This window comes from Papio anubis, chromosome 8 (genome assembly GCF_008728515.1).
Source record: "Papio anubis isolate 15944 chromosome 8, Panubis1.0, whole genome shotgun sequence".
In the NCBI taxonomy this organism is placed as follows: Eukaryota; Metazoa; Chordata; class Mammalia; order Primates; family Cercopithecidae; genus Papio; species Papio anubis.
Genome location: NC_044983.1, coordinates 94,445,830 through 94,472,252, shown reverse-complemented (window position 1 = coordinate 94,472,252; position 26,423 = coordinate 94,445,830). Strand labels below are relative to the sequence as shown.

Below are 26,423 nucleotides of genomic sequence, written 5' to 3'. Positions count from 1 at the left end.
ATTTGCTTCTGAAGATACATTGGCAAGTTAGAAGCAGTCATTTTATAAATGACTCACCCAAGTTTGCACTATCAATGAATAGTGGAGAGAAGATTCCAACTAACATCTTCCAACTCCTGATCCAGAATTCTAAATCATGATAATTTCCAAAAGTAAAATTGGCATTGCTTCTACATTAAAAATTATATTTCTGGCTGGGCATGGTGGCTCACGCCTGTAATCCCAGCATTCTGGGAGGCCGAGGCAGGCAGATCACTTGAGGTCAGGAATTCGAGAACAGACTGGCCAACATGGTGAAACCCCATCTCTACTAAAAATATAAAAATTAGCCAGGCATGCTGGCAGGCGCCTAGAGTCCCAGCTACTTGGGGCCAGGCATGCTGGCAGGCGCCTAAAGTCCCAGCTACTTGGGAGGTTGAAGCAGGAGAATCGCTTGAACCCGGGAGGCAGAAGTTGCAGTGAGCCAAGATTGCATCACTGCACCCCAGCCTGGGTGACAGAGCGAGACTCTGTGTCAAAAACGTTAATTAATTAAAATAAAATTTCTTCACCAAAAATATCAACTCATTAATTCAATCCTACATTGTCCAGTTCTATTTGTTTTCTATTTTCCATAGCTGCTTCTTCCAGCCTTTTAATCAAATATTTCTTTCCATAGAAGATGCAAAGGAGGCATTAACAATATACAAGAAATGATGTTTGGGCCTTACCTACACTCTTATTTATGTCATAACAAAGCTGTAACATCAGGATTCTCCTTTTGTTAAATATGAAGACTAAAGCTTAAAAAACACATAATAATAAAACTATATTCCAGTTCTGCTGCTTCCTAGTTATATGCCTTAATCAGGCAAATTAAACACTCTTGAGACTCAATTTCACCTTGCTTTAACCCTTTAACTGGGATTTATGATGAATAAATGAATATATGACTAAATATCAAAAAGAGATAAAAAGAGGCTTCAGGACAACCAAGAAATTCCAGGCCTGGCATGGTGGCTCACACCCGTAATCCCAACACTTTGGGAGGCCGAGGCGGGTGGATCACTTGAGTCCAGGAGTTTGAGACCAGCCTGGGCAACAGGGCAAAACCCCATCTCTACAAAAAATGCAAAAATTAGCCAGGCATAGTGGTGCACGCCTGTGGTCCCAGCTACTTGGGAAGCTGAGATGGGAGGATTACCTGAGCCCAGGAAGTCGAAGCTGCAGTGAGCCAAGATAGCACCACTGCACTCCAGCCTGGGCAACAGAATGAGACTGTTTCTCAAAAAGGAAAGGGGAAGAGGAGAGGGGGCAGGGGAGAAGCGAGGAGAGGGAAGGGAGGATGAAAGGGGGAGGGGAGGGGGATGGTGGGGGAGAGAAGAGGAAAAGAAGAAAGAAATTCCAAATGTGCTCTGGAATACACAAGGCTAAAACATAAATCAATCAGATATATTACCTTGCCTTCACCAAGCTTTGTAAATGCAACATGATGCCTTTCACCTTTCAAAAACATAAACAATTCAAACTAAATATCATTTAACTTTTATTGCTACAACCCATGGCACTATAAAATATAGTTATGTACTGCGTAACAATACCTAAGTCAACAACAGACCATATATCTATGACGGTTGTCCCATAAGATTATAATACTATATTTTTACTACACCTTTTCTGTTTTTAGATACACAAATACCACTGTGTTACAACTACCTGCAGTACTCAGCACAATAACATGCTGTACAGGTTTGCAGCCTAGGAGCAATAATAGCCTATACCATATACCTGAGGTGTGTACTGGCTATACCATCTAGGTTTGTGTAAGTATACTCTATGATGCTTGCATAACAACAAAATCGTCTAAGATGCATTTATCAGAATATGTCCCTGTTGTTAAGCAATGCATGATTGTATTATACACCACATTTGAAACAAGCATGTGGCAGGTAAGAAAATGAAAATTAAAAGTATTAAAAAACAAGTACAGGCCATGCATGGTGGCTCATAACTGTAATCTCAGCACTTTGCGGGGCCAAGGCAGGCAAATTGCTAGAGCTCAGGAGTTTAAGACCAACCTGGGCAACGTGGCAAAACCTTGTCACTACAAAAAAACACAAAAATTTGGCCAGGCGCGGTGGCTCACACCTGTAATCCCAGCACTTCGGAAGTCCGAGGCAGGCAGATCACAAGGTCAAAAGATGGAGACTATCCTGGCTAACCCGGTGAGACCCCATCTCTACTAAACATACAAAAAATTAGTCAGGCATGGTAGTGGGCACCTGTAGTCCCAGCTACTCGGGAGGCTGAGGCAAGAGAATGGTGTGAACCCGGGAGGTGCAACTTGCAGTGAGCTGAGATCGCACCACTGCACTCCAGCCTATGTGACAGAGCAAGACTCTGTCTCAAAAAAAAAAAAAAAAAAAAAGCCAGGCATGGCAGCATGTGCCTGTAGTCCCAGCTACTCAAGAGACTGAGGTGAGAGGATTGCTTAAGCCTAGGAGGCAGAGGTTGCAGTGAGTTGAGATCACACCACTGCATTCCAGCCTGGGCAACAGAGCCAGACCCTGTCTCAAAAATAAACAAACAAAAAAACACCCCACAAGTATAGATTTCTGAATTTGGAGTGTCTCCTAACCTCCCGTAATCATATGCAACATTTTGTATATGTGCATTCTTTTTCCACACTGGAGGCATGAAGATTTGATAACATTTACCAGCAAGTCAGTTGGCCCAAAGAAAGGTTAAGAGTTAAAGCAATTGTTTCAATTATGGAAAAATATACAGTATTCTTGATATTTACTCACCAGAAATATCCATGAATGCACGATCCCATAATTCACCTACTGTGTAACATTCTGCAGAAGTGATGTTGACTGAAAGAACGATATCGTCTTCAACATATTTTAATATGAGATTATTTATCACAATGTTTACATTATTTACAACTCGTCTAATCAGACTCTGCACATAACCTATAAAATAGAAAAAAAGATTTTAATTAGCCACAAATCTCTCAGTAAATAATTATTTCTTAAAATGTTATTGAACTTAATGCATGAGAAAGGTGGGTATTATTTAGCATATTTCCCAAAGAGAAACTAAAGTTCAGATAGGTTAAAAGGCTTGCCAAAGTGACACAGTTAGTAAGTAGCAGATCCAGCCCAACAAATGTCATTATCAAGAAGTTCCATAGTGAAGTATTCACACACTAAGAGAAACCACAAAGACCATATATATTTTTGATAACATAATACTAGATCCCATACAATGATTATCCTATACGTCAAGTACTTTGTTTGATTTTTGCTTATTGTATTATGTAAATATTTTCCAAAATGAAACAATGTTACTAAATGCTGATTATACAGTATATTAAAAGATGGGCTTCTTTAAGCTTACGCTTCTTTTTAAATCAGCTACCATCAACTCTTCCTAGTTTAGCCATAAAAATATTTAAAAGTTATGCCTGGGATAGAGGAAACATGACCATCATAATGAATTCAACTCTATTCACTTACTAATATTTAATGTTAAAATAGAATAGAGGGGAAAATATGAATGAAGAAAATGTAGACAGGAAGAGTTAAAGAAATATTTTTTAAATACTACCATGAAGAAGACAGAAAAATGAAAAAACAAAAGGAAGGAAGGAAGGAGAATGTATAAAAGTAGAATAAGAACACAGGGAAATAAGAAAAAGAAACAAATACTAGTTAACTCAAAACACTAAAAGTAATTAATGAACATTCTATTGCTTCATGGCTTGCTTAGAATCTCCAAATTTTTTCTTTTAATTTCATGCTACTGTGGAATACTTCATAATCTCACTTACGTTTCTCACGTAGGTGTGTACATGGATACATTATTCAGTAATTTAGTTAAAAATATAAATAACACTTTATAAAAAGCATTTTAAAAGCCAGGAGAAAAAAAAATTAATCTTTTCCACTGTAAAAAGCTAACTCAAAGGTAATGCATTTCCACTATTAAAGGAAACTATTTAAAAGGTAATTAAAATTTTAGCTATTTCATGAAATAACCATATGGTTGTATTCTTTAACCCAGAATGTTACTGGACAAAACAGAATCAACTTCTGTCAGCAACTGACATTGTTAACACCTATACTAAAGACTGCTGGGAGAAAGCTTATTGAAATCTATTCAACCATAACATGTTTGCAAAACCCAACTCCTTCATTCATTCCCAATGATGCAAATAGGAAAGAAATGTAATACAACTTAGATTCGAGCTTTTCTCCTATATAGAAACTATTAGCAGCTTTTAGAGGGCCAATTATCACATGCTATAAAATTAATGTTCAAAATATTAATAGATTTAAAGTAACAATTACTATTTCATGAGTAGATGCTAAAATAATTCTTAACAAATGAGACTTCCAAAAGAAATTTTAAGTATCAACATTTTAACCTTAGAATGTACATAACCCCATGTTATTACTACTCAACGCAGATTTTTAAAAATAAAAATAGGGCCGGGCGCGGTGGCTCACACCTGTAATCTCAGCACTTTGGGAGGCCGAGGCGGGCGGACCACGCGGTCAAAAGATGGAGACCATCCTGGCTAACATGGTGAAATCTCATCTCTACCGAAAATACAAAAAAATTAGACAGGTGTGGTGGCGGGCGCCTGTAGTCCCAGCTACTCAGGAGGCTGAGGCAGGAGGATGGCGTGAACCCAGAAGGCGGAGCCTGCAGTGAGTCGAGATCGCGCCGCTGCACTCCAGCCTGGGCGACACAGCAAGGCTCCTTCTCAAAAATAAATACGTTTCCAAGAAGTCAAGTGACCATGACTAATATTGGTTTCCCTATTTCTCAAAAACCTGTCATGAATAGGGAACTGTTTTGTTTTGTTTTTTTGAGACAGAGTCTCTCTCTCTATTGCCCAGGCTGGAGTGCAAAGGTATGATCTCGGCTCATGGCAACCTCCGCCTCCCGAGTTCAAGTGATTCTCCTTCCTCAGTCTCCTGACTAGCTAGGATTACAGGCCCGTGCCACCACATCAGGCTAATTTTTGTATATTTTTAGTAGAGATGGGGTTTCACCATATTGGCCAGGCTGGTCTCGAACTCCTGACCTCGTGATCTGCCCACCTCAGCCTCCCAAAGTACTGGGACTGCAGACATAAGCCACCATGCCCGGCCAATAGAGTACTCTTAAAAACCACGTAAGCGTTCATGAGTTTTTATTATCTTTAAAACAGTATCAAATATAGCACAGAAATATAATGCAAAGTAATAGAAACATAAAATACGTATTTTAACTGATAGAACACTACTGATGGATTGTTCATCTTTTTAAAAATATTTTCTGGCTGGGCATGGTGGCTCACACCTATAATCCCAGCGCTTTGGGAGGCTGAAGCAGGCAGATCGTTTGAGCTCAGGGGTTCAAGACCAGCCTGGGCAACATGGTAAAACCCCGTCTCTACAAAACTACAAAAATTAACTGGGTGTGGTGGCATGTGCCTTTAGTCCCAGTTACTCGGGAGGCTAAGGCAGCAGAATCGCTTGCGCACCAGAGGTGGAGGTTTTGGTGAGCCAAAGTTGCACCATCACATTCCAGCCTGGGTGACGGGAGTGAAACTCTGTCTCAAAATAATATATATTTTTTTCTTTCCATTTTGTATTATAAAACTGACATACAAATTGAGACGAATAAACCAATTCACCAAAGTAAAAGAAACAAATATCGAAAGAACTACTTCTGTAGAAGACTATTTCTATTTCCTTATTAAAAATGCAATGTCAAAATAAGTAACAGAAACTTATCAGTGGAATAAATGACACACTGTCTCTATAATCCCTCAAAGTAACTTGCTTCTATGCAAGCTACAAGATAGTGTCAGGCAGATCTAATAGCTCTCATCACTCCATACTTAGAGACTCCCTGGGACTGTGTTTGTTCAAATAACATAATAATCATCCAGGTCTACTCCACAAGCATCTGAAAATGGAAAGTCACACTAAGGATGAGACCTTACAAGATGTAATATTAGATGGCTCTAAAACAGCCTGCTACTTAACCTTTCTCCAGAAATTCTTATTATCTACCTCTCCCCATACCTCATATAACCCCTTCTTCCAAACATACATCTATGTCCACAGGACCAGTTGAAAACACTAAATTTTCACTAACTTTGCTCGTGTTCTTCCTCCTTTTTAGAATACTTTTTGTCCATTCACACTTCTTGTTCAGGTGCAGTATAATTTTCCTCTGCCTTATATTGTCTTCTCCAATGTCCTCCATCCTATACCTCAACATTAAAGAGAAATGCCTCTATGACTTTTCTTGGGCTTATGCTACTATTAGTCATTTGCTTGTGTATATGTTTGGTTATCTTCTCTGATAAACTGTGAAATCCTAGAGAAAAAAGATTATATGTTATTTATTTCTCTGATAGTCTTAAATGGCATGTATCAAAATTTTTTGGTTATAAAGAGACACCATCTGCAATTGATTCACCTTGATGTGGTCACTGGGAAGCCAAGTTGCTCATAATCAGAAATTCCACGGTTGATGACTTGGTTACAGTACATAAAAACATCTTAGTCAAGTTTTTGGTGTAAAATTTATTTGAGCATTATGTAGCATCAGATAGGAAATTTATGCTCAAATGGTTAAAGGGAAAATAAGTTCTTTAGAGTGTTCTTGTCTTTTATGAAATGCTGAAATTGTTTCAAAATAAAAAGTTTGTTAAAAGGGCAAGAATAAAAAATCTTGATTGTCAATGTTATAGACAGGCCCAATAAAATATGAATTAAAAACGTTTATCAGATTTAGTAACTAGATAATAATTGTGGGCAATTACTGTAGAAGCTAAAAAAAAAACAGATGTGAGTTGGTGATACTGTATTATTTAAGATGGTCACAGAAGTTCTAGACAATGAAATAAAGGGAAAAAAGAGAAATTAGTGTATAAGTATTGCAAAGGAGGGAAAAAAGTCATTTCACAAAGATGACAGTACTTTTTATATAGAAGCTCCAAAAGAAGAGACTAAAAAATACTGAATACTGGTCAGCTAACAAAATATAAAAGTTAGCTTTCCTATACAAAAAAAGTGATAAAAAGAAAATGGTAAAAATGGAAATCCCAATTAGCAATAAAATGTATGAGATAGCATTTTCCACCTATAAAAGTTTAAGAGATGTTTTTTAATAATAAAAAACAGCATTGGACTAAAAATGTGATTGGAATAAAGTATTGTTACAAACTTTTCACCAAGTAATTTAGCCATTTTATGCCAAAAACCTTAAAAGTGCTCGCAAATTTTGACTCTATAAATTGGAAAGGATTTTTCCTAAAGAAATAAGCAGAGGTGTATGCAAAGACTTACCTACATATGTTTGCTAAAGCATTTTACAAAACTAAAAATAACAAATAACCTAAATATCAAACAAAAAAAAAAGGACTGGTTGAATAAACTGTAGAAGAGTTACACAACAGGATTGTATGCCACTGACCGAAATAACAATGTAAAAAATACGAATGGCCTGGAAACATGTTTTTGGCATAACATTAAATGAAAAATTTAGGCTACAAAAAATTATGTTTGTCTGCATATGTGTGAATGTGTGTGTATAAAGGAAGAAAAGACTCTCTAAAAGGTTGTACACCACGTTAACCGATTTCAGTTCTGGGTAAGATAAAGTAAGCACTCTACCCTGTCTTTCCCAGTGACTGCAGCCATAAAACCTGGAAAGAATGTGTGAAGCAGCTACTTCAAGGCTCTGAAAAAGTAAATAGTAGGCATGAGATGGGAAACAGAAACAAAAAACAGAGTGACCAAAGAAAAACAACAAATGAAATGGCAAGTGTAAATTCAAACACATCAATAATTATATTCTAATTTAATCACACTGTGGTCAGAGAGAATGATACATGATACTGATGCTTTGAAATTTCTCAAGACTTCCTTTTCAACCAAGTCTTTGTTAATATCTGTAGATACTCAATGTGTGCATCAAAAGAAATGTATACTGTCTTATGTGCCTAGTGCAGAGTTTACATGTGTCTGCTAAAACAAAATTTTGATATCCAATGATCTAATTTGGAGATTTTTTTTTCCTGATTGATTTATGACCTTTCAAAGTCAGATTGTTAGGTACATACAAAGTCAACGTGTATTTTCTGGAGAACTATATCTTTTATTATAATTTAGTATCTTTATTACCTATTTCCATTAATGTCTTTTGTCTTTAAGTTTTTTATTTTTGCCTCATTTTCATACAAAGATACAGATTTATTTTTGACTACTATTTGTCTCTTATATTATCTCCCATACTTTCATTTTTGATCTGTCTTGCTTCTGTTTTATGTGTGTGTTCAGAAGCCATACACACGTGGACATGACAACTCCCTCCTTTTAGTGCCCAAAAGATATTATTTGTGGTTCATTAGAGCTCATCTTCCTTTGGCTTTGTACTGTGGTTGATAGTTTAAAAGGCTCCTATCCTAAACAGTTAATTCTTTGAGGGCAAAAATAGCCTTCAATGAGCTGCTCTAGCATATTGTTCACATAGTGATACACATTTAAGGAAATAAACAGCCTGTCTCCACTAAGCAATACTTTGAAATTCAGTCAAATTAAAATGAAATAAAGGCTCTCTAATGACATTTTCTGTAATAAAATATAAACATCAGCTATCTTAAAGGTTATTCACAAAGTAATAGTTTGAAGCATAATCCATTTAAAAATGGATTGATACATTAATAAGAAAGAACACCTGTATGGCAGAGAAACAGCTATCCATCAGTAATTTGTGCTCCCACTTCAGGTATGTGGAATTGCTACTGAGATTTAACTTCTAAGTCATAAGTAATATCCCTGCAAATAGTTTTCCTCAGAGGAATATGCATCACTTCTAGACTGGGGATATTAAGAAGCAGATAGGTCTTCTCCAGACTCTTTCTTCTTGAAAAGGCTGAAAGCAGCAGAATCCAAAGTCTGGCTTAAAAGATAGCAGAGTCTCAAGATAAAAGTAGCTTGGGCTTGGCGCAGTGGCTCACACCTGTAATACCAGCACTTTGGGAGACCGAGGCAGGCGGATCACCTGAGGTCAGGAGTTCAAGACCAGCCTGGCCAACATGGCGAAACCCCATCTCTTCTAAAAATACAAAAATTAGCCAGGAGCAGTGACACACACTGGTAGTCCCAGTTACTCATGAGGTTGAGGCAGGAGAACCACTTCAACCTTGGAGGCAGAGGTTGCAGTGAGCCAAGATCACACCACTGCACTCCAGCCTGGGTGACAGAGTGAGACTCCACCTCAAATAAATAAATTGAATGAATGAATGAATGAATGAATGAACAAATGAAGCTTGGATTCCTGGTAGAACACTGCTTTGAACTGGTACATAAAAAAATAAAACTTCTATTGTGATAAGCCGCTAAAAATTAGAGGTTACTTTGTCTACCAGCTAACATTACCGTAACCTGTATAATTTGTCACTGTTATGTTTTAAAAAAAAAAAAAAAGGCAAATAGGAAATGTTTGTGGTATCTCCTATAGCAATTAACTATCAATTTTGACTCAGGTTCTTGAACAGTTGGAATATTCTTAAATTATTTAACATATCTTCCAACTATTACTAAACTCTCTTCAACAGTATTTTCAGAAACCAAGCCCTAAAGGCCAAGATGGCGAGCATTTAAGCACATACACACAAACACAAACTATGTTCTCTATTTCATATTCAATATTTTCTACTGGAAATAGAAAAATCTAAGTAAATGACTATTAATTTAGTAATGTCTCTCCATGTACACCAAAATATCTGAATTTTCATTTTCTTATTCACAAAGTAGGCTAGATCAAAGGCTTAAGTGGGCCTATGGATAGACTTCAGCAAGTATGTGAAGTTATAAGCAAATTTTGAATGTGCATATGTAGCACTTTTTTTTTAACAGATTTCCAATGATCTATGACCTAGAAATGACTGACCACTATACCAGATAACTTGAGATAACTTCTTATTCCAAATTTCAGTGACCATAAATCTAATTATGCAAGCCTGAGGAAAATTCTGCATGATTTTGTATGGTTCAGACATGTAAATGACTATTACGAACCAGATGTCGCTGTAGATTAGGGGCCAGCAAAAGAAGGCCTATGCCATCTGGTTTTATAAATAAAGTTTTATTGGAGCACAGCCACATTCATAATTTTATTAATCATCTATAGCTAGTTTCATGCTACATGAGAAGAGACAGCTGTGACAGAACATATCACTTGCAAAGCCTAAAATATTTACTGACTGACCCTTTATAGAAAATGTTTGCTAACCCCTGTGCTAGATGATGACAATCAAAGATGACTAAGTCACAGCCAGGAACAGTGGCTCACACTTGTAATCCCAGCACTTTGGGAGGTCGACGTGGGCAGATCACCTGAGGTCAGGAGTTTGAGACCAGTCTGGCAACATGGTGAAACCCCGTCTCTAATAACAATACAAAATTTAGCTGGGAATGGTGACAGATGCTTGGAATCCCAGCTACTCGGGAGGCTGAGGCAGGAGAATCTCATGAACCTGGTGGAGGGAGGTTCCAGTGAGCCAAGATCATGCCACTGCACTCTAGCCTGTGCGACAGAGTGAGACTTCATCTCGGGAAAAAAAAAAAAAAAAAAAGCCCAAGTCATATCTTCTCACCCAGTGGGCAACACGGATTTTAGTTTAACTGTACCCTAAATATTTCTATTAAAGTATGTGGTAGAGAAATTATCTCTACCATGAAAGAACTGTAATATGATTCTGAAGCAGGATATGGCTGCCAAAAATTAGTCCTTAAATAATCGTATGACTTAACTGTTAAATAACAAAATGATTTACCATTGTATACACACACACACACACACACACACACACACAGAGAAAAAGAGAAAGGAAAAGGAAAGAGATAATTATATGACAATACCAAGACAGCTGAAGCTATACAATGGAACATAAAATTTGTCTCTGAGCTTCCTCTAGCAGGCAAAAAAAGTAGGGATTTTTTTTTTAAATGAGTAACTACTTGGAAAAAAATAACAGTTAATTAAGAGATGATGAAAAAAACTAAATGATTTTAAATTTTTTTAAAAATTAAAATAACTTAAATTTTTCAAAAATTAAAATGTCCTTTAAAGCCATTTTAGAGACATGCAGAAACAGCCCACCAACTGCAGCTTTTTATAAGGTACTTCAATAAAAGTGAAGGGTATATAATTCAGAGAGTACAGAACTGAGTAACCCAGGTATCCAGTTTAGAAGTGGTTTCACTTTACACCGAAATAAAATGCAGAAGGCACTGAAGAAGCATGCATACATGAATGAATGAATGAATGCAATACACTTAAACTCACTGTAAGTAGAAACTGTCAGCATGTCTTACAGGAGGTACTAAGCCCACAATGTAAAACTTTACTGTTATTAATAAAGTTATTAATGACAATATTAATAAACTGTTATTAACAGTAAAGTTCTTGGCCTATATAACATTAACTGAAAGAAAATGTTTGCTTCAAATCAGTCAGATCCAAACTCTTTTAACCTTCGCCCAGTAAGAAATATTACATTGTAATGCAGCACAAGCATATACATTCATATACTTTCTTGAAATATTACTAAGTTTTAATATAAGCAAACATGCTATGTGGCTTTCTATTCAATGCCATATAGTTTTAAATGCTTGCCATGACCCACTAAAGTGTTTTAACAATAAACTAACTGGTCAGGATCCTTGGTTTGAAAAAGACTATTCTAGATGCCAAGAATAGAGATTGCCAAGCGGATGCTGGATGTTACATTCTTTTCCTAATAGAGAACTACCTATTCTTCAAAAGATTAAAACAACTGTCTATTGCCAACACAAAAACTTCTCAAAAATCATCTCTGGATTTATACAAATGCCCAAACTGCAAAACTGTAAACACAGATGCTGGGAGAAATAACCTCCCCAGGAAATTTCAAAAGCAGGAATTTATCTCTACCATGAAAGAACTGTAATTAATATAATTCCCAAGAAGGATAAGGTTGCCTGAAAAGACTCCTCAAATAACCATACGAGTTAACCTTTAAATAATGACATGATTTACTATTATCCAACTGGATTCTGAAATTATCCCTTTTTTTTACTTTTGGCAAAATTAAGTTTAGCTGCTCTGCCACCCAGTAACTGGCCAACAGCTTCAGTTACTTCTTAACTGTGATTTATGTCAGCATAAAAGAGACTATGAGTCCTCCTGTTAGGTAAAAGGTAGAAAAGCACATGCTAATCTAAAAACTACCTCAAGTAGTTCAGGTAGAACACAATTCTGTTAAATGCTACTAAAAACAGGATGTTTTAGAACGGGCGTGGTGGGTCACATCTGTAATCCCAGCATTTTGGGAGGCCTAGGCGGGTGGATCACGTGAGGCCAGGAGTTCAAGACCAGCCTGGCCAACATGGTGAAACGCCATCTCTACAAAAATTAGCCGGGCATGGTGGTGCAGCTACTTGGGAGGCTGATGCAGAAGAATCGCTTGAACCCGGGAGGCAGAGGTTGCAGAGAGCTGAGATCACACCACTGTACTCCAGCTTGGGCCACAGAGTGAGAATGGGTCTCAAAAAAAAAAAAAAAAAAAAAAGAATGTTTTATGTTATATTGATGATTTCATGTTTTGTGCCACAAAAATAGGCCAATTCTCCCAATTCTGAATAACAGTCTAAATTCTAATACAGACAATAAAGAATCATTAAAAGTCTGGGACCTATTTTGAGTACATGCAGGTTACCCCATAGAAGGTTACTATGAAATCAACAATTGACAATAGCTTTAATTTTTTTGTTTTTTCTTAGGAAAAACAAAATATAGAACAAGCCAACAATTAAACCTACAATTGATTATTCTTTGCAAGGACACTGAGAGAGACTCCAATGCTTCTATACACGAGCTGCTATAGCAACTCTTCAGAAAATATGTAATCATAAATTTGGAGGGACAAAAGGATTGCCTGTTTAAAAAGAACATTTACAGTTTAATTCATAATTTAATTTAATTTCTCAGGATTTTTCGCAAGGAGTTATTAAGAAAAAGTTTTTAAAATTCTGGAACCATCACACAACTCTAAGCACAAATAGAAACATTTAGAAGTAAAACATCTTCTTCTGACACCTTTCCCAGCTTATAACAATTCATCCATCCAGAAGCCAGACGGGTAACAAAGACCTGTTAAATAGAGTTCTGAAGAACACAAAGCATCAGTACTCATGTCACTATAGACTAGTTAACAGTGTTCAATTCAAATGTAACTTAGGACATGTATTTGAGGGAAGGGGTCTATAAAATGATATACCTAATTCTAGTCTTTTACAAGTAAATGGTGCCAAAAGACTGCCAAAAAGTAATGAGAGTAGCAGAAAGCTTATAAAACTTCAGCACAGAAAACAACTATATATCAATGTCTAATACATCTCACAAAAATAGGAGTCACTAATAAATAAAATCAAAACAAAAGTGACTGATAAACAACTCCTAACTGTAAAAAGGCAGCAATGCATCTTGGCCACAGAGCTGACATGTGATGATCAGTTTTTTTCTTTAAATGTTTACGAAGAAACTGTTTCATGCAACCCACTACTGTCCCACCTAAATAAAAACTTCAGGAAATAAAAGAGATGATATATAAGGTCTGTTTCAGTTACAAAACTCTGTGATTCCATTAGTGAATTTTAGCGCTTCCAGAAACTCAGAATAATCTAGTGTCTCTTCTCTGTTATCAAGACACAAGGGGAACAAAGAGACTCTTAGTCTTTTGCTTAAACTGTAAGAAAGAAACTCAAAGAACAACTTACTGCAAAAGAGGATCAAAATTTGAATGAAAGCCATTTGTGAAGGCTCTGGACCCAATTTGTTCAGAAGTCACGCACAAGTACACATGCACATACAGCTTAAAAGTTTTATGATACTAAAAATATATATTCTACAAAGGACTAAAACAATGATCAATTTTTTTTTTTGAGACAGAGTCTCACTCTGTCACCCAGGCTGGAATGCAGTGGCACGATCTCGGCTCACTACAACCCCCGCCTCCTGGGTTCCAGTGATTCTCCTGTCTCAGCCTCCGGAGTAGCTGAGATTACAGGTGCATGCCACCACGCCCGGCTAATTTTTGTATTTTTAGTAGAGACATGGTTTCACCATGTTGGCCAGGCTGGTCTTGAACTCCTGACCTCAAGTGATCCACCCACCTTGGCCTCCCAAAGCACTGGGATTACAGGCATGAGCCACCATGCCCGGCCAAAAATTGAAGTTTGATTTTATCGATCCCATTAGAAGCTACCTGGTGGTAAGTCAGGATCTGTAGGAGCAGCCTGCTGAATTCTCCGTGGTTTGATTGATGATTTTGTGTTCTCAGTAGTACTACGGTTGGTGGAATTAGAACCACAGCTTTCATGGTCATCCTATTTTTATTTTAAAGAAAGAAAAAGAAAACCATCAATCATATTCAACAATTAAGAAAAAAATTTTATATATGCAGTTTGTGGTAGCTACAGGAGAAAGATCAACATAATTTTATTTTTAGCTCTAAAAACTACATAACCAATTTTCATAATTTGCATTCTCAAACAGCATTTAAAAATATTAATAACTAGTAGTTTAAAACTATAAATTCTTCTTTCTTTAGCTGATGTCAAAACAAACTACTTGACAGTCTCCAAAGAATTCTTATTTATGGCTCTAGCAAAAGAAAAAATTATTTAATGAAAGCTTTTAAACAACATCCATCTCTATGTAAGTGCAAAATAAATAAAAAGGTTCTTAATTTTTCCCCTATTTGTTGTTTATATGTTAAAACACTATTTTCAATCCAAGCTATCTTGGTCATCTTTAATAATTAATCTTAATCACCCTTATAATCCTCTCCATCCTACTAAACAATGTATACTAAATTATCATTCATGTTAGGTATAAGTTTTAACTGGGTTTCAATATGAGTAACAGAAACAAATAAATTATACATATTTTTGAAATTTATCCCTTTATTTATAATTGCAAATGAGTACTTTTTTCCTGTCCTGATTCAACATTTATGTAATGCTCTTACATGCCAATTGCTGGATTTACAAGGATAAATTAGATATATTTATCTTTGTATCCTGTCCTTAGGGACTTCAGAATCTATCAAACACATATATAACTAATTCTACAACAGCAATACTTTTGTTTGTTTTTAAGTAATAAGGAGCATAAAAAGAGTCATTATGTTTGGGAGAACTAGAAAGATCAGGCCATTCAAAATCAAATGTAGAAATGTTTTAGGTTTAGACTGGGGCTAATTGAGGTGTGGAGGGAGGGACCATAAGCAAAAGCAAAACAGTATCAACATATGTAGCACATATAAAGAATGATGATTAGTCAAATAAGGCCAGAGTGTACAGTATCTAAGATGGAAGAAGTTAAAGGCACAGATCTTTCAATAAAAATGGGGTAATGTTAACAACTATAGAGATATTCTCAGTCCTCATTCTAGTTGGCCTGTTTCAGGATTTGGTAATTAGGAGGAGGCTGCCACTAACCTATTAGAAAGGAGATTTAGCAGTTCCCACAGAAAGAGAGAATTGGGAGCAGTAAATGAGTAGCTCAGAGTGAATGAGAAATTACAGTGGAGTCAATAAAAATAAACTGCACTTTCACGAAGATAGGCATTACAAAGAGAAAATAGGTGGAGTAGTAACATGAGGGAAAATCATCTGGCAACTAAAACTTCTTATTCCTTTTTTGAGGATAAAAGAATACATTTTTTCTTGAAGTAAAAATGCATATGTGGAGTGAGAGATCAAAGATACCAATTTTACAAAGGGTAGTTGAGAGTGCACTGCGCACCATGAATTCATTAATCAATACTAACACTATTTTATAGTGATGAATAATCATCACTAGTTTACCAAACTCACAGGGTATTAGAGGCAAATAAGAACGATAATAAGACCTCTTTAAGAAAATTTTTATTCACTATCGCACTAAGAGAAATATACAATAAACGGTGTTTTACAAAATTGCATGGCTTCAGATGGTAGTGATACATTAGAAAAAAATTTGTTTGAAACTTCATATAAACAAAATGACTTGCAACCATAAACAAGAGTGAAAATTTTCTCACAACCTTATGTTCATTTTAAGTTAATGAAAAACAAACACCACAGGTTTCATTCCACAAAATAACTTCACTATTCAATCTTCATAAAGATATCTTCTGTTATTTGGGGGATGTTACGGTCTTAAATACTAAAAGACTACTACCGTGAATAAAGCCTTACTGTAATTACTTTTAGTTCAACTTAAATCCTTAAAAATGTCCACAGTCATACACTTCTGCACAACATTAACATTGAAAGCACATTATTAATTTTTGAAACATATGGTTGTCTCAAAAGCCCAGAAGTAAAACATGTTCATTAAAGAGATGTGAAAAAGTTCCAAGTGAACTGCCAAAACTAGCATAATTATGAAAATATTTAACACTGAAACCATCTGAAATCACATACTGTATATAGATTATGGTGATGTCATAATAAACATTCCAGCCAAAATGCACTAAAACTACTGCAGTCCAATAAATCTGGCATATGTGAGATGACAAACATTTTAAAGCAAAAGAAAGAACAAGTTATTTTTACTCTATTTTTTAAAAATTATTAGCAGCAAAATGGGATTAAATGAAAAGGATGAGTTTTCAAATTTTTGTTAAAAAAAAAAGTGACTAAGGCTTCCCTGCAAACTACATGTATTTATTATTCAAAAGAGAAACAAACTAAATAACTATTTGCCTAAACAAAATTTATTTTAAAAACCTGAAATTTTTGTGTGCTCAAAAAATGAGCATTAATCATGGTACTCACAGGAATATATACTATAAACCAAACATTACCAAACACATAAACACTTCTTTCTTAATTATGGTTAGGAAACTTTGACAATGTATACACTATAATTAGAAATTAATCCTTTCAATGATCTGAACTTGTTTTCATTTCAATTACATTTTAGTTGTATCCAATAAAAGTGAGTTTCCATTCAAATCATGCCCCAATCAAATTAAATAAAAATAAAGCCAAATAAGAATAATTATAATATTTACTATTAAGACGGAAATTATTTCCATTAGTTTTGAATTCATCATCTGCTTTTAACCAGTAGGCATCACTGTGGACTATTACACAGTTTTCATTCACTGAAAGCCTTTAATTACTAATAAAAGAAACTCTGTTCTCAAAAATACTAGCTAAAATACTTTCAGATAATTTTTAACACCAAACACATTACAGTTATATCTTATTTAGGTTGCAACTTTTTCCAAAATGTCTGGTAAGTATATTTCATGGCCAAAGAATGTTTTCTCTTGGGGACCACATAGCTATTTCTGAAAATACTGCCATTTACTCCTCATGAAACAAGCAAGAATGTCATTTCCTTACAAAAGTTCCTAACAGAGGAAAAATGTGTGGCAAACACTGCATGTAAATAGACCATTACTTTCATACTGACAGATCATGAGTTTATGTTGCACACTTTTCTCCCTGTCCCTCATAGGGCTAGTCAACTAAAACTAGAAAACCATCAACTCCTAGATTCACAATAGTGTGAATAAAATTGAGAATAAAACTGAAAACAAGTAACTAAATCATTCAAGTCCTCGTCTAAAATTACAAGAGCAAGAAGTTAAGATGCAGGAAAGAGCTGAAGAAGGAGAAAATGAACAGTGAAACTAAGAGGTGATGTACTTTATGCTCAACCCTGTGGCACCAAACCTCGCAAGCAGAAAAGAACTAAGACTCACCTGTCAACTCTGATCACCAAAGGGGCTTAGAAATGAACTGCTACAAGGCTCTTAGGAACATTCACCTCTATCCTCTCCAGTAGCAAGTACAATGATAACTGCCAGATGCAATGAAGAATCTCTGAGAGTAACACTGCACACTTCAAAGTCAGAAAGCTAAATAAAGTCATTTACTCAGAGGTACACTTGGAGAGCAGAAGAGAGAGCCAGGGAAAACACATTCACTAAGTTTCATGGTAAAAATAGAAATCTGACTCAACTCTACCTTAAGAGCAATATTTAAAACCTTAGCTTTAATCATAAAAAAATATATACATGTATATATATCAAGCATGCTTAAATAAAGAGGAATGTGTAACACCAATCTCTTCATACATCAACTTTAGTCCACAAGGGAGGCTGCTTCCATCTTCTCTCCTATCAAGAGTAGAAATAAGGGGTTATGATAGGCTGGAAAAAGGAAAAAGAAATGACCCTCCCTTGTATTATTTTCACTTGATCATCTCAAAGGAAGATATAACTAACCTGAATGACCAAAAGCTGAACATTCATTGGGCCCATTTTAATAATAAAGGAGATGACTGTACTCACTGTGAACACTTCTATGTGCTTTTCTAATCGCTTCTCTTCTAATCTCTGAGACCCATGCTACTCAGTAAAAGGACCAGAGCCATTTTCCCAAATGACTCAACCATTAGCCATCTCTCCTCTGCCTTCTTTTCACCCACATAGCCCCCGACCCATGATATTGCCCCAGCCACAGAATGATCAAACTATTGAACTATGCCACAACATCTATCAGAGAAATAGCAAAACATGTTAGGAAAAATTTGTTCTTTATAGCTACCTATGACATTCCTTTCCTTCATATTGGTGGGTGTGTATCATATTGCCACCTCCCTCTCCCACTTTTTTTAAACAACAGAATTGAAACTGTGAGATCCACTCGAAGATTTAGAAGGTGAAATAGGCAGAAATTCAGGGAGGAAAAAAAAAAGTAAATACAGAACTACCCTGGTCTAAACCACATTCTACCATCTAATTTTTACCAGAATTCGCTGGGGGGAATTGGGTTATTGAACAGATCAATTTAGCTGCACTTTGTTTTCTTGTATACAACTTCCCTCAGCAACAGATGTCCGAGCAAAGTAAAGTATGTGTTAGGCACCTCAGGGAAAAAAAAAAAAAAGTAGTAAAATAGAAGATATCTTTATCTAAGTATTTTACCTATTTACTCAAATAACAAAACCTACGTATACATTAAAAAGTTAGTAATTTAAGAGTTAATCAGGCCAGGCATGGTGGCTCACACCTATAATCCCAGCACTTTGGGAGGCAGGTGGATTGCCTGAGGTCAGGAGTTCGAGACCAGTGTGGCCAACATGGTGTAACCCTGTCTCTACTAAAACTTCAAAAAAAATTAGCCGGGTGTGGTACTGTGCACCTGTAATTCCAGCTACTCAGGAGGTTGAGGCAGGGGAATCGCTTGAACCAGGGAGGTGGAGGTTACAGTGAGCCAAGATGGTGCCACTGCACTCCTGCCTGGGTGACAAAGAGAGACTCCAACTCAAAAAAAAAAAAAAAAAAGTTTATCAGTGATTATATACATCACAAAGAAAAAAGAAATAGCAGTTCCCTTTACTGAGCACATATACATACCACGCAGCAAGTATTTCAAGGGTAAGAAAAGTAGGGCTTCTCTTAAGAAAAGTGGAGAGTAGGCATAAACTAAAAATAAAATTGTTAGCCCCCAAAACTATCTGAATGGGCTCAAGCCATGGGCATTCCAAACTTAACCTCGAAAACTACTTCAGGCTATGATGGGAGTGGGAAGTCAGACATGCCTCATCATATCCGCCTCTCTTTGAAATTCAGGCACAACTGACCTGTATTAACATTAAAACAGAAATCTTAAGGCTTTTTGTAGCAATAAGACACCAAATTCCACCCTGACTCCAGTATTGCATCACATGACACAGATCACAGGCCCTGAAAGAAATCAAAGTATAACCCTTATACATATTTTGAAATGGCCCTACAAAGCTGTCTCTTGTGGGGAAAAATCTATATTCTGTAAAGAATCCCTTTCCCTTTCCAGGCTTTTCTCTGATCCAGGAGAGAATTAACTAAGAGTCTGGCACCTTTTTAAATGTGATTAAGAAATAATTACAATCTGTTCTTTTTGAAGCCTGCTACCTGGAAACTTCATCTGCATCATAAGAACTTTGTTCTCCATAATTCCTTATCTTAACTCAGGCATTCCCTTCTATGGATTCCAGGTCTTTAGATAAATTCTTTCAACCAACTGCAAATCTTTGATTCCACCTATTACTTGGAAGCCCCTTCCTCCTCACGTTGTCCTGCTTTTCCAGACCAAACCAATGTACATCCGATATATATTGATTGATGTCTTATGTCTCCGTAAAATGCACAAAACCAAGGTATAGCCTGACCACCTTGGGCACACGTCATCAGGACCTCCTGAGGTTTGTTCTTAACCTCGGCAAAATAAACTTCTAAATTGAGACTTGTCTCAGATACTTTTTGGTTTACAAACAGAAAGAAGGAAGGCAGAGATGGATGAAAAAGAGACAAACAGAAAAAACTTTGTAACACTTTCAACATGTCACATACTGCTAAAGACATCATGTTCATATCTCTCTTAATCCTCCTAATCGACTCTATGAATGCAAGAATATCCTCATTTTATAGATGAAGAAACTAAGGCATAAAGAGATTACATGCTTCAAAATCACACAGCTATTAAGTGCCTAATCCTAAGCACTTTGCCCTACTGCCTCCCTATGAGAAAAAGGTAACTGAGAAGTACAATACTGTATTAACAACCCATCCTTTCCTAACCTATCCAACCTAACCTTTTCTTATCCTGAGAAAGGAAAATTCAGAGTGAAATTGAGTAGTCAGGAAAACATCACAAAGAACAAGAGATTTGAAAAGATTGTGCCCTGCAGGATTGAAAAAGGAAAGGTTGAACAAAGAAAGGTAACATGCCTTACTGAAATAATGGATGGCCCAATGTAGGTTAAATAGAGAGCAGTGAAATATCAAGCTGTAAAAAGAAACTAGGGCAAATGGCAGAGGGTCTATTCGTCCAAGAAGTTTAAACTTTATTCTGTATATTAAACAAGCCAATGAAACTCATGAATGAGAGAATAATAAGATGAAGCATTTCATTTAGGAAGAAGACTCTTCTAAGTATTTAGCCAAGAGCAAAAGCAGAAATATCAGCAATAGATTATTATAAAAGTTTAGAAATTAAATAATGAGGGAAGTAGCACTGAGAAAAGAATTTTTATGTGAGCACCTCAAACTGAACAAGTCTAAAACAAAACTCATAACTCTGCAACTGATTCAGCCCCTTTTTCCCCTTCTCCCATTGTTTCCCCCAAAATCCTCTGTCCTTTATTCCCTAATTCAGTTAATGACACTATTATCTTCTCAGTCTCCTAGGAAAGAAGAATATAATCTAACTTTTATGTCTGCTCTAACATTGCAAATTGATGCTAATGAGGTTTGCAAATTTCAGGACAGAAAAACAGATGCTTGACCATGAGTCATATAGGATGACACTACTCTCTAAGCTCTACACTACCCAGGAAATTACCAACTGATTTTTTTTTAAGATCTGATATTTAAGGTAAAATGGTAAATTCAATTTTTTTTTTCTTTCCTGAGACAGGGTCTCACTCTGTCACTCAGTCTGGAGTACAGTGCCACAATCTCAGCTCACTGCAACCTCCACCTCCCGGGTTCAAGCAATTCTCCTGCCTCAACCTCTCGAGTAGCTGGGATGACAGGTGCGCGCAACCACGCCCAGCTAATTTTTGTATTTTTAGTAGAGACTGGGTTTCACCATATTGGCCGGGCTGGTCTCAAACTCCTGACCTTAAGTAATCTGCCTGCCTCGGCCTCCCAAAGTGCTGGGATTACAGACATGAGCCACCGTGCCTGGCCTAGTACATTCAAATTTTGATAGGTGGTATTTCAGTAAACGCATGATATACAATTATATATGTGCACAGGAAAGCTGAACGTGTACTAGAAGAGACTGAAACGGAGATCAGTTATATAAAGACTTAGGACTCATTTAAAATACAAGTGATGTACAAGTGATATTTGAAGCAGGGCTTTGTAGCATGCTCCTGTAATCTCAGCTACTCAGGAGGCTGAGGGTGGGGAACTGCTTGAACCCAAGAGTTGGCAGCCAGCCTGGGCTACATAATCAGATACCATCTCTTAAAAAAAAAAAAAAAAAAAAGTTATATCTGAAGCTTTTAGATTTCCAATAAAAAGAAAAAAGGATTTATACTTCTGATAAAGGCTGACTAGATAAAAACATTGAGGATGGGGGAGGACAAGAAATACTAGCAATAACGTAAAAAAGAGAAAAATTTTAACCAGGCTCAAAGCATTAGTCAGATTGAGAAAGACACGTCACCATGCAACAGATGCAAAACCTGGCAGATAAGGAATAAAGAGAACTCAAAATGGTCACGTAAGACGGGAGACTGTTACCAAGCTCGACACTTAAAACCAGTAATAGAGTGAAGCCCCAATTTTGAAGGAGGCAGAAAAAACTTACTGCCAACTGCTAATTAGAATTAACATACTGAAGAATGCATCAGAACCTCTCAACAGCAAAATCAAGCAGAAGAAAGAACTAGTGAGACTGAAAACAGGCTATTTGAAAATACACACAGGAGACAAAAGAAAAAAGAATAATAAAGATTGAAACACACCTACAAGATCTAGAAATAATACTCAATGACATAATAGTTTGAACAATAAATACAGAATGCAGAAGGAGAAAATTAAGAAATAAAATGTGAGAAAAGAAGGTAATGTAGACAGTCAGTGAAGAGGAAACCTATAGATAACATATGTCTTTGAAGGGGAGTATCAGAATAACAAAAAAATTAACTTTTACTACTTATTTTATTTACTTCTGTACCATCTGAATTATTTTGCAACAAGCATTACTTTCACGGCAGCCATAAGAAGTCAAATACTTAATCTCATGCAGTTGTAGTTTCATTAAGTATGAAATTAAGACTGTTCTAGAAAACTCAGGATATAATTCCCAAACTGTACTATAATAGAAGAAAGAATTAAAGTTTTCACAGAAAAATTTCACGCATCCATTCCAAAACACTTCAAAATATTTGACTGGATAGAAAATTTCTTAGTACCTTAAGATGTTAATAACCTACTAACAGGATATAACAAATCACGTATTTTAAGATAATCAAAGAACTAAAAAAAATTTCATGGGGCCAGGTGCTTTGGCTGATGCCTGTAATCCCAGCACTTTGGGAGGCTGAGGCAGGAGGACTACTTGAGCCCAGGACTTCAAGACAAGCCTAGGGAACACAATGAAACCCAGTCTCTACTAAAAAATTAAAAATTAAAAAATTAGCTGGGCATGGTGGTGCATGCCTATACTCCTAGCTACTTGGGAAGCTGTGGCGGGGGGATCGCTTGAGCCCAGCAGTTTGAGGGTGCAGAGATCTGTGACTGTGCCACCACACCCCTGCCTGTGTGGACAGAGCAAGACCTTGCCTAAATTTTTTTAAAAAAAACTTTTTTAATTTAATTAAAACAATTAGAAATTCATGGAAAAAGGAGCAAGAGAATTTTTTTCAAATGTATTTAGAATCTTTTTAGAAGTAAACTATATGCGCTCTAAAGTTTTCTGCCAATACTCTTCCAATTTCCTTCTCAAGTTCAACACACCGAATATAACAACCTCTCTTAGGCCATTCTGATTATAATCTCCAAGAACCATAACCCTGAATAGTAATGATAATTTACTCAGTAATAGTAGGTCATTCTGTCATTCTCAGATCAACCTACTGTGAATTCTAGACATGTGTAAATACCTGTGTATACACATGCATACATAACAAATTATTAGAAAATGTATATATATACACGCATACTCTAATAATTTATTAGATACCTACATACTCTAATAATTGACAAATGTCATTATTAACTTGTACTTGTGTCTCAAAATCACAAAATGACTCCTTTTCTTTTGAGACACGCTCTCATTCTGTCACCCAGGCTGGCAGTGGTGTGATCACAGCTCACGGCAGTATCAACCTTCCAGGCTCAATCCATCTGCCTGCCTCGGCCTTCAGAGTAGCTGGGACTAAAGGTGTGTGCCACCAAGCCCAGCTAATTTTTGTATTGTTTTGTAGACATGGGGTTTGACCATGTTGCCCCAGCTGGTCTCTAACTCCTGGGCTCAGGCAATCCACCCACCTCAGGCTCCCAATGTACAGGGATTACAGGAGTGAGCCACCATACCCAGTCTGACTCCATTTATTTAAGGGCTCATATTATGTAGGTATTATGTTATCAAAATATCTGCTAATTTAACACTGAATAATACTTCATCTTTCTTGTGTGTTTCTACATAAAGCCAAAGTAAATATACACAATAACTATCTTGTCTACACTGAAAATGTCAACTCCTTGACATCAGTAACTGCAAGCTTTCTAAATTTTAGCAATTACCAACATGCAAATTCCTATAACAATCTAGAAAAATATATATATATAATTTTTAAATTATTTTATGCTTTTAATTTTAATCAAATTAAATGTCACTTTTAAATGATCATATACTTTAAAATAAGAGTAGGCAAACTTTCTATAAAGGGCCAGACAGTAAATATTTTAGGCTTGCAAGCCATTTAGGCTTTATCAAAATAATATGGTTAGGCTCTGTGTACCAATCCAAATCTCATCTAGAATTGTAGTTCCCATGCATCAAATGAGGGACCTGGTGGGAGGTGACTGGATCATGAGGGTGGTTTCCCCCAAGCTGTTCTCATGATAGTGAGTGAGTTCTCATGAGATCTGATGGTTTTTAAAGTGTGGCATTCCCCCAAGCCCTGCTGCCACATAAGATGTGCCCTGCTTTCCCTTTGCCTTCTGCCATAATTGTAAGTTTTCTGAGGCCTCCCCAGCAACGCAGAACTGTGAGTCAAACGTTTTCTTTATAAATTACCCAGTCTCAGGTAGTTCTCTATAGCAATATGAAAACGGACTAATACATGCAACTTCTCAATTCTGCCACTGAAGCATGAAAGCAACCAAACACAGTATTTATACAAGTAAGAGTGGCTGTGTTCCAAAAAAATGTTATTTACAAAAACTGGTAGTGAGCCCATGGGGCATACTTTGATTACCCCTACACTAAATCATCTGTCTTTATAAAACATTTACAGAATAAACTATAAAACCTATAAATGCTTTGTAACCTAATGATTTCATTATAAAAGGCAAAAAGTTCAGACCACAAATATGTCTGAATTATAAGAAAATCTATAAAACAGCTAGGGAAGAAAAAAGTACAAAATTTATGCTTGGCAAAAGTACAGCAAAGAAGACAAGGTATTTCTTCTGTTATTCCTTAACAGTTCTAATGAAAGACTAAAGGGTTAATAAAAGAAAGAAAAGGAAAGGAAGTATCTGTAAGAAAATGGGTTGAAGAGGATTCCAGAGGCTCAAGGGAGAAGAAAAACAGAAATATTTCTGAAAATAAATAATATATGTAAGAGCTACATAATATAAAACAGCATTTTTCCAAACATATGCAAAAGTAAAAGTCAAAATCTAGCCAACATGATAAAGATCTAAAAGTGTCATGGGAAAACAATGGGAGCATGGGAGGAAAAAAACGGGAAATATCTTCTAATCATATATAATTCCAAAACAACAAACTCCAGGAGTATTCAATGTATAAGAAGAAAAGAATGCATTTCAGATAAATTTGCAGTAAAGCACAAAAGAATTTTCTCAGCGGTACTTTTGATGCCAATTGAGATTTTAAAGATTTTAAGAATTGAAGTAAAGGATATGAGGGTTAAATTATACATGACAATACTAGCAAAAATAATACAGATTGTTGTTGTTCTTGTTGTTGTGTCCAAGGCATTCCAAAATTTATGGATTTATTATACCTTAAGTTCTAGGGTACATGTGCACAACGTGCAAGTTTGTTATATAGGTATCACATGGCATGTTGGTTTGCTGCACCCATTAACTCATCATTTACATTAGGTATTTCTCCTAATGCTAACCCTCCCCCTGCCCCCCAAACCACAACAGGAGATGGGGTATGATGTTTCCCACCCTGTGTCCAAGTGTTCTCATTGTTCAATTCCCACCTATGCATGAGCACATGCGGTGTTTGGTTTTCTATCCTTGTGACAGTTTGCTCAGAATGATGGTTTCCAGTTGCATCCATGTCCCTGCAAAGGACATGAACTCATCCTTTCTTATGGCTGCATAGTATTCCATGGTGTATATGTGCCACATTTCTTAATCCAGTCTATCATTGATGGACACTTGGGTTGGTTCCAAGTCTTTGCTATTGTGAATAGTGCTGCAATAAACACACGTGTGCTTGTGTCTTTATAGTAGCATGATTTATATTCTTTTGCGTATATACTCAGTAATGGGATAGATGGGTCAAATGGTATTTCTAGCTCTAGATCATTGAGAAATCGCCACGTTGTCTTCCACAATGGCTGAACTAGTTTACACTCCCACCAGTAGTGTAAAAGCGTTCCTATTTCTCCACATCCTC

General features: G+C 36.3%; 1 protein-coding gene across 1 annotated transcript in view; it reads right to left on the bottom strand.

Annotated features, from left to right (window-relative positions):
* VPS13B (vacuolar protein sorting 13 homolog B) overlaps positions 1-26,423 on the bottom strand; it is an 876,795-nt gene that overhangs the window by 805,040 nt on the left and 45,332 nt on the right. The window contains exons 4-5 of the mRNA XM_031669315.1: positions 14,303-14,423; positions 2,787-2,954 (exon numbers count right to left, since the gene is read on the bottom strand). Of these exons, the coding sequence (XP_031525175.1) occupies positions 2,787-2,954; positions 14,303-14,423 (289 nt within the window). The remainder of the gene's footprint in view (positions 1-2,786; positions 2,955-14,302; positions 14,424-26,423) is intronic.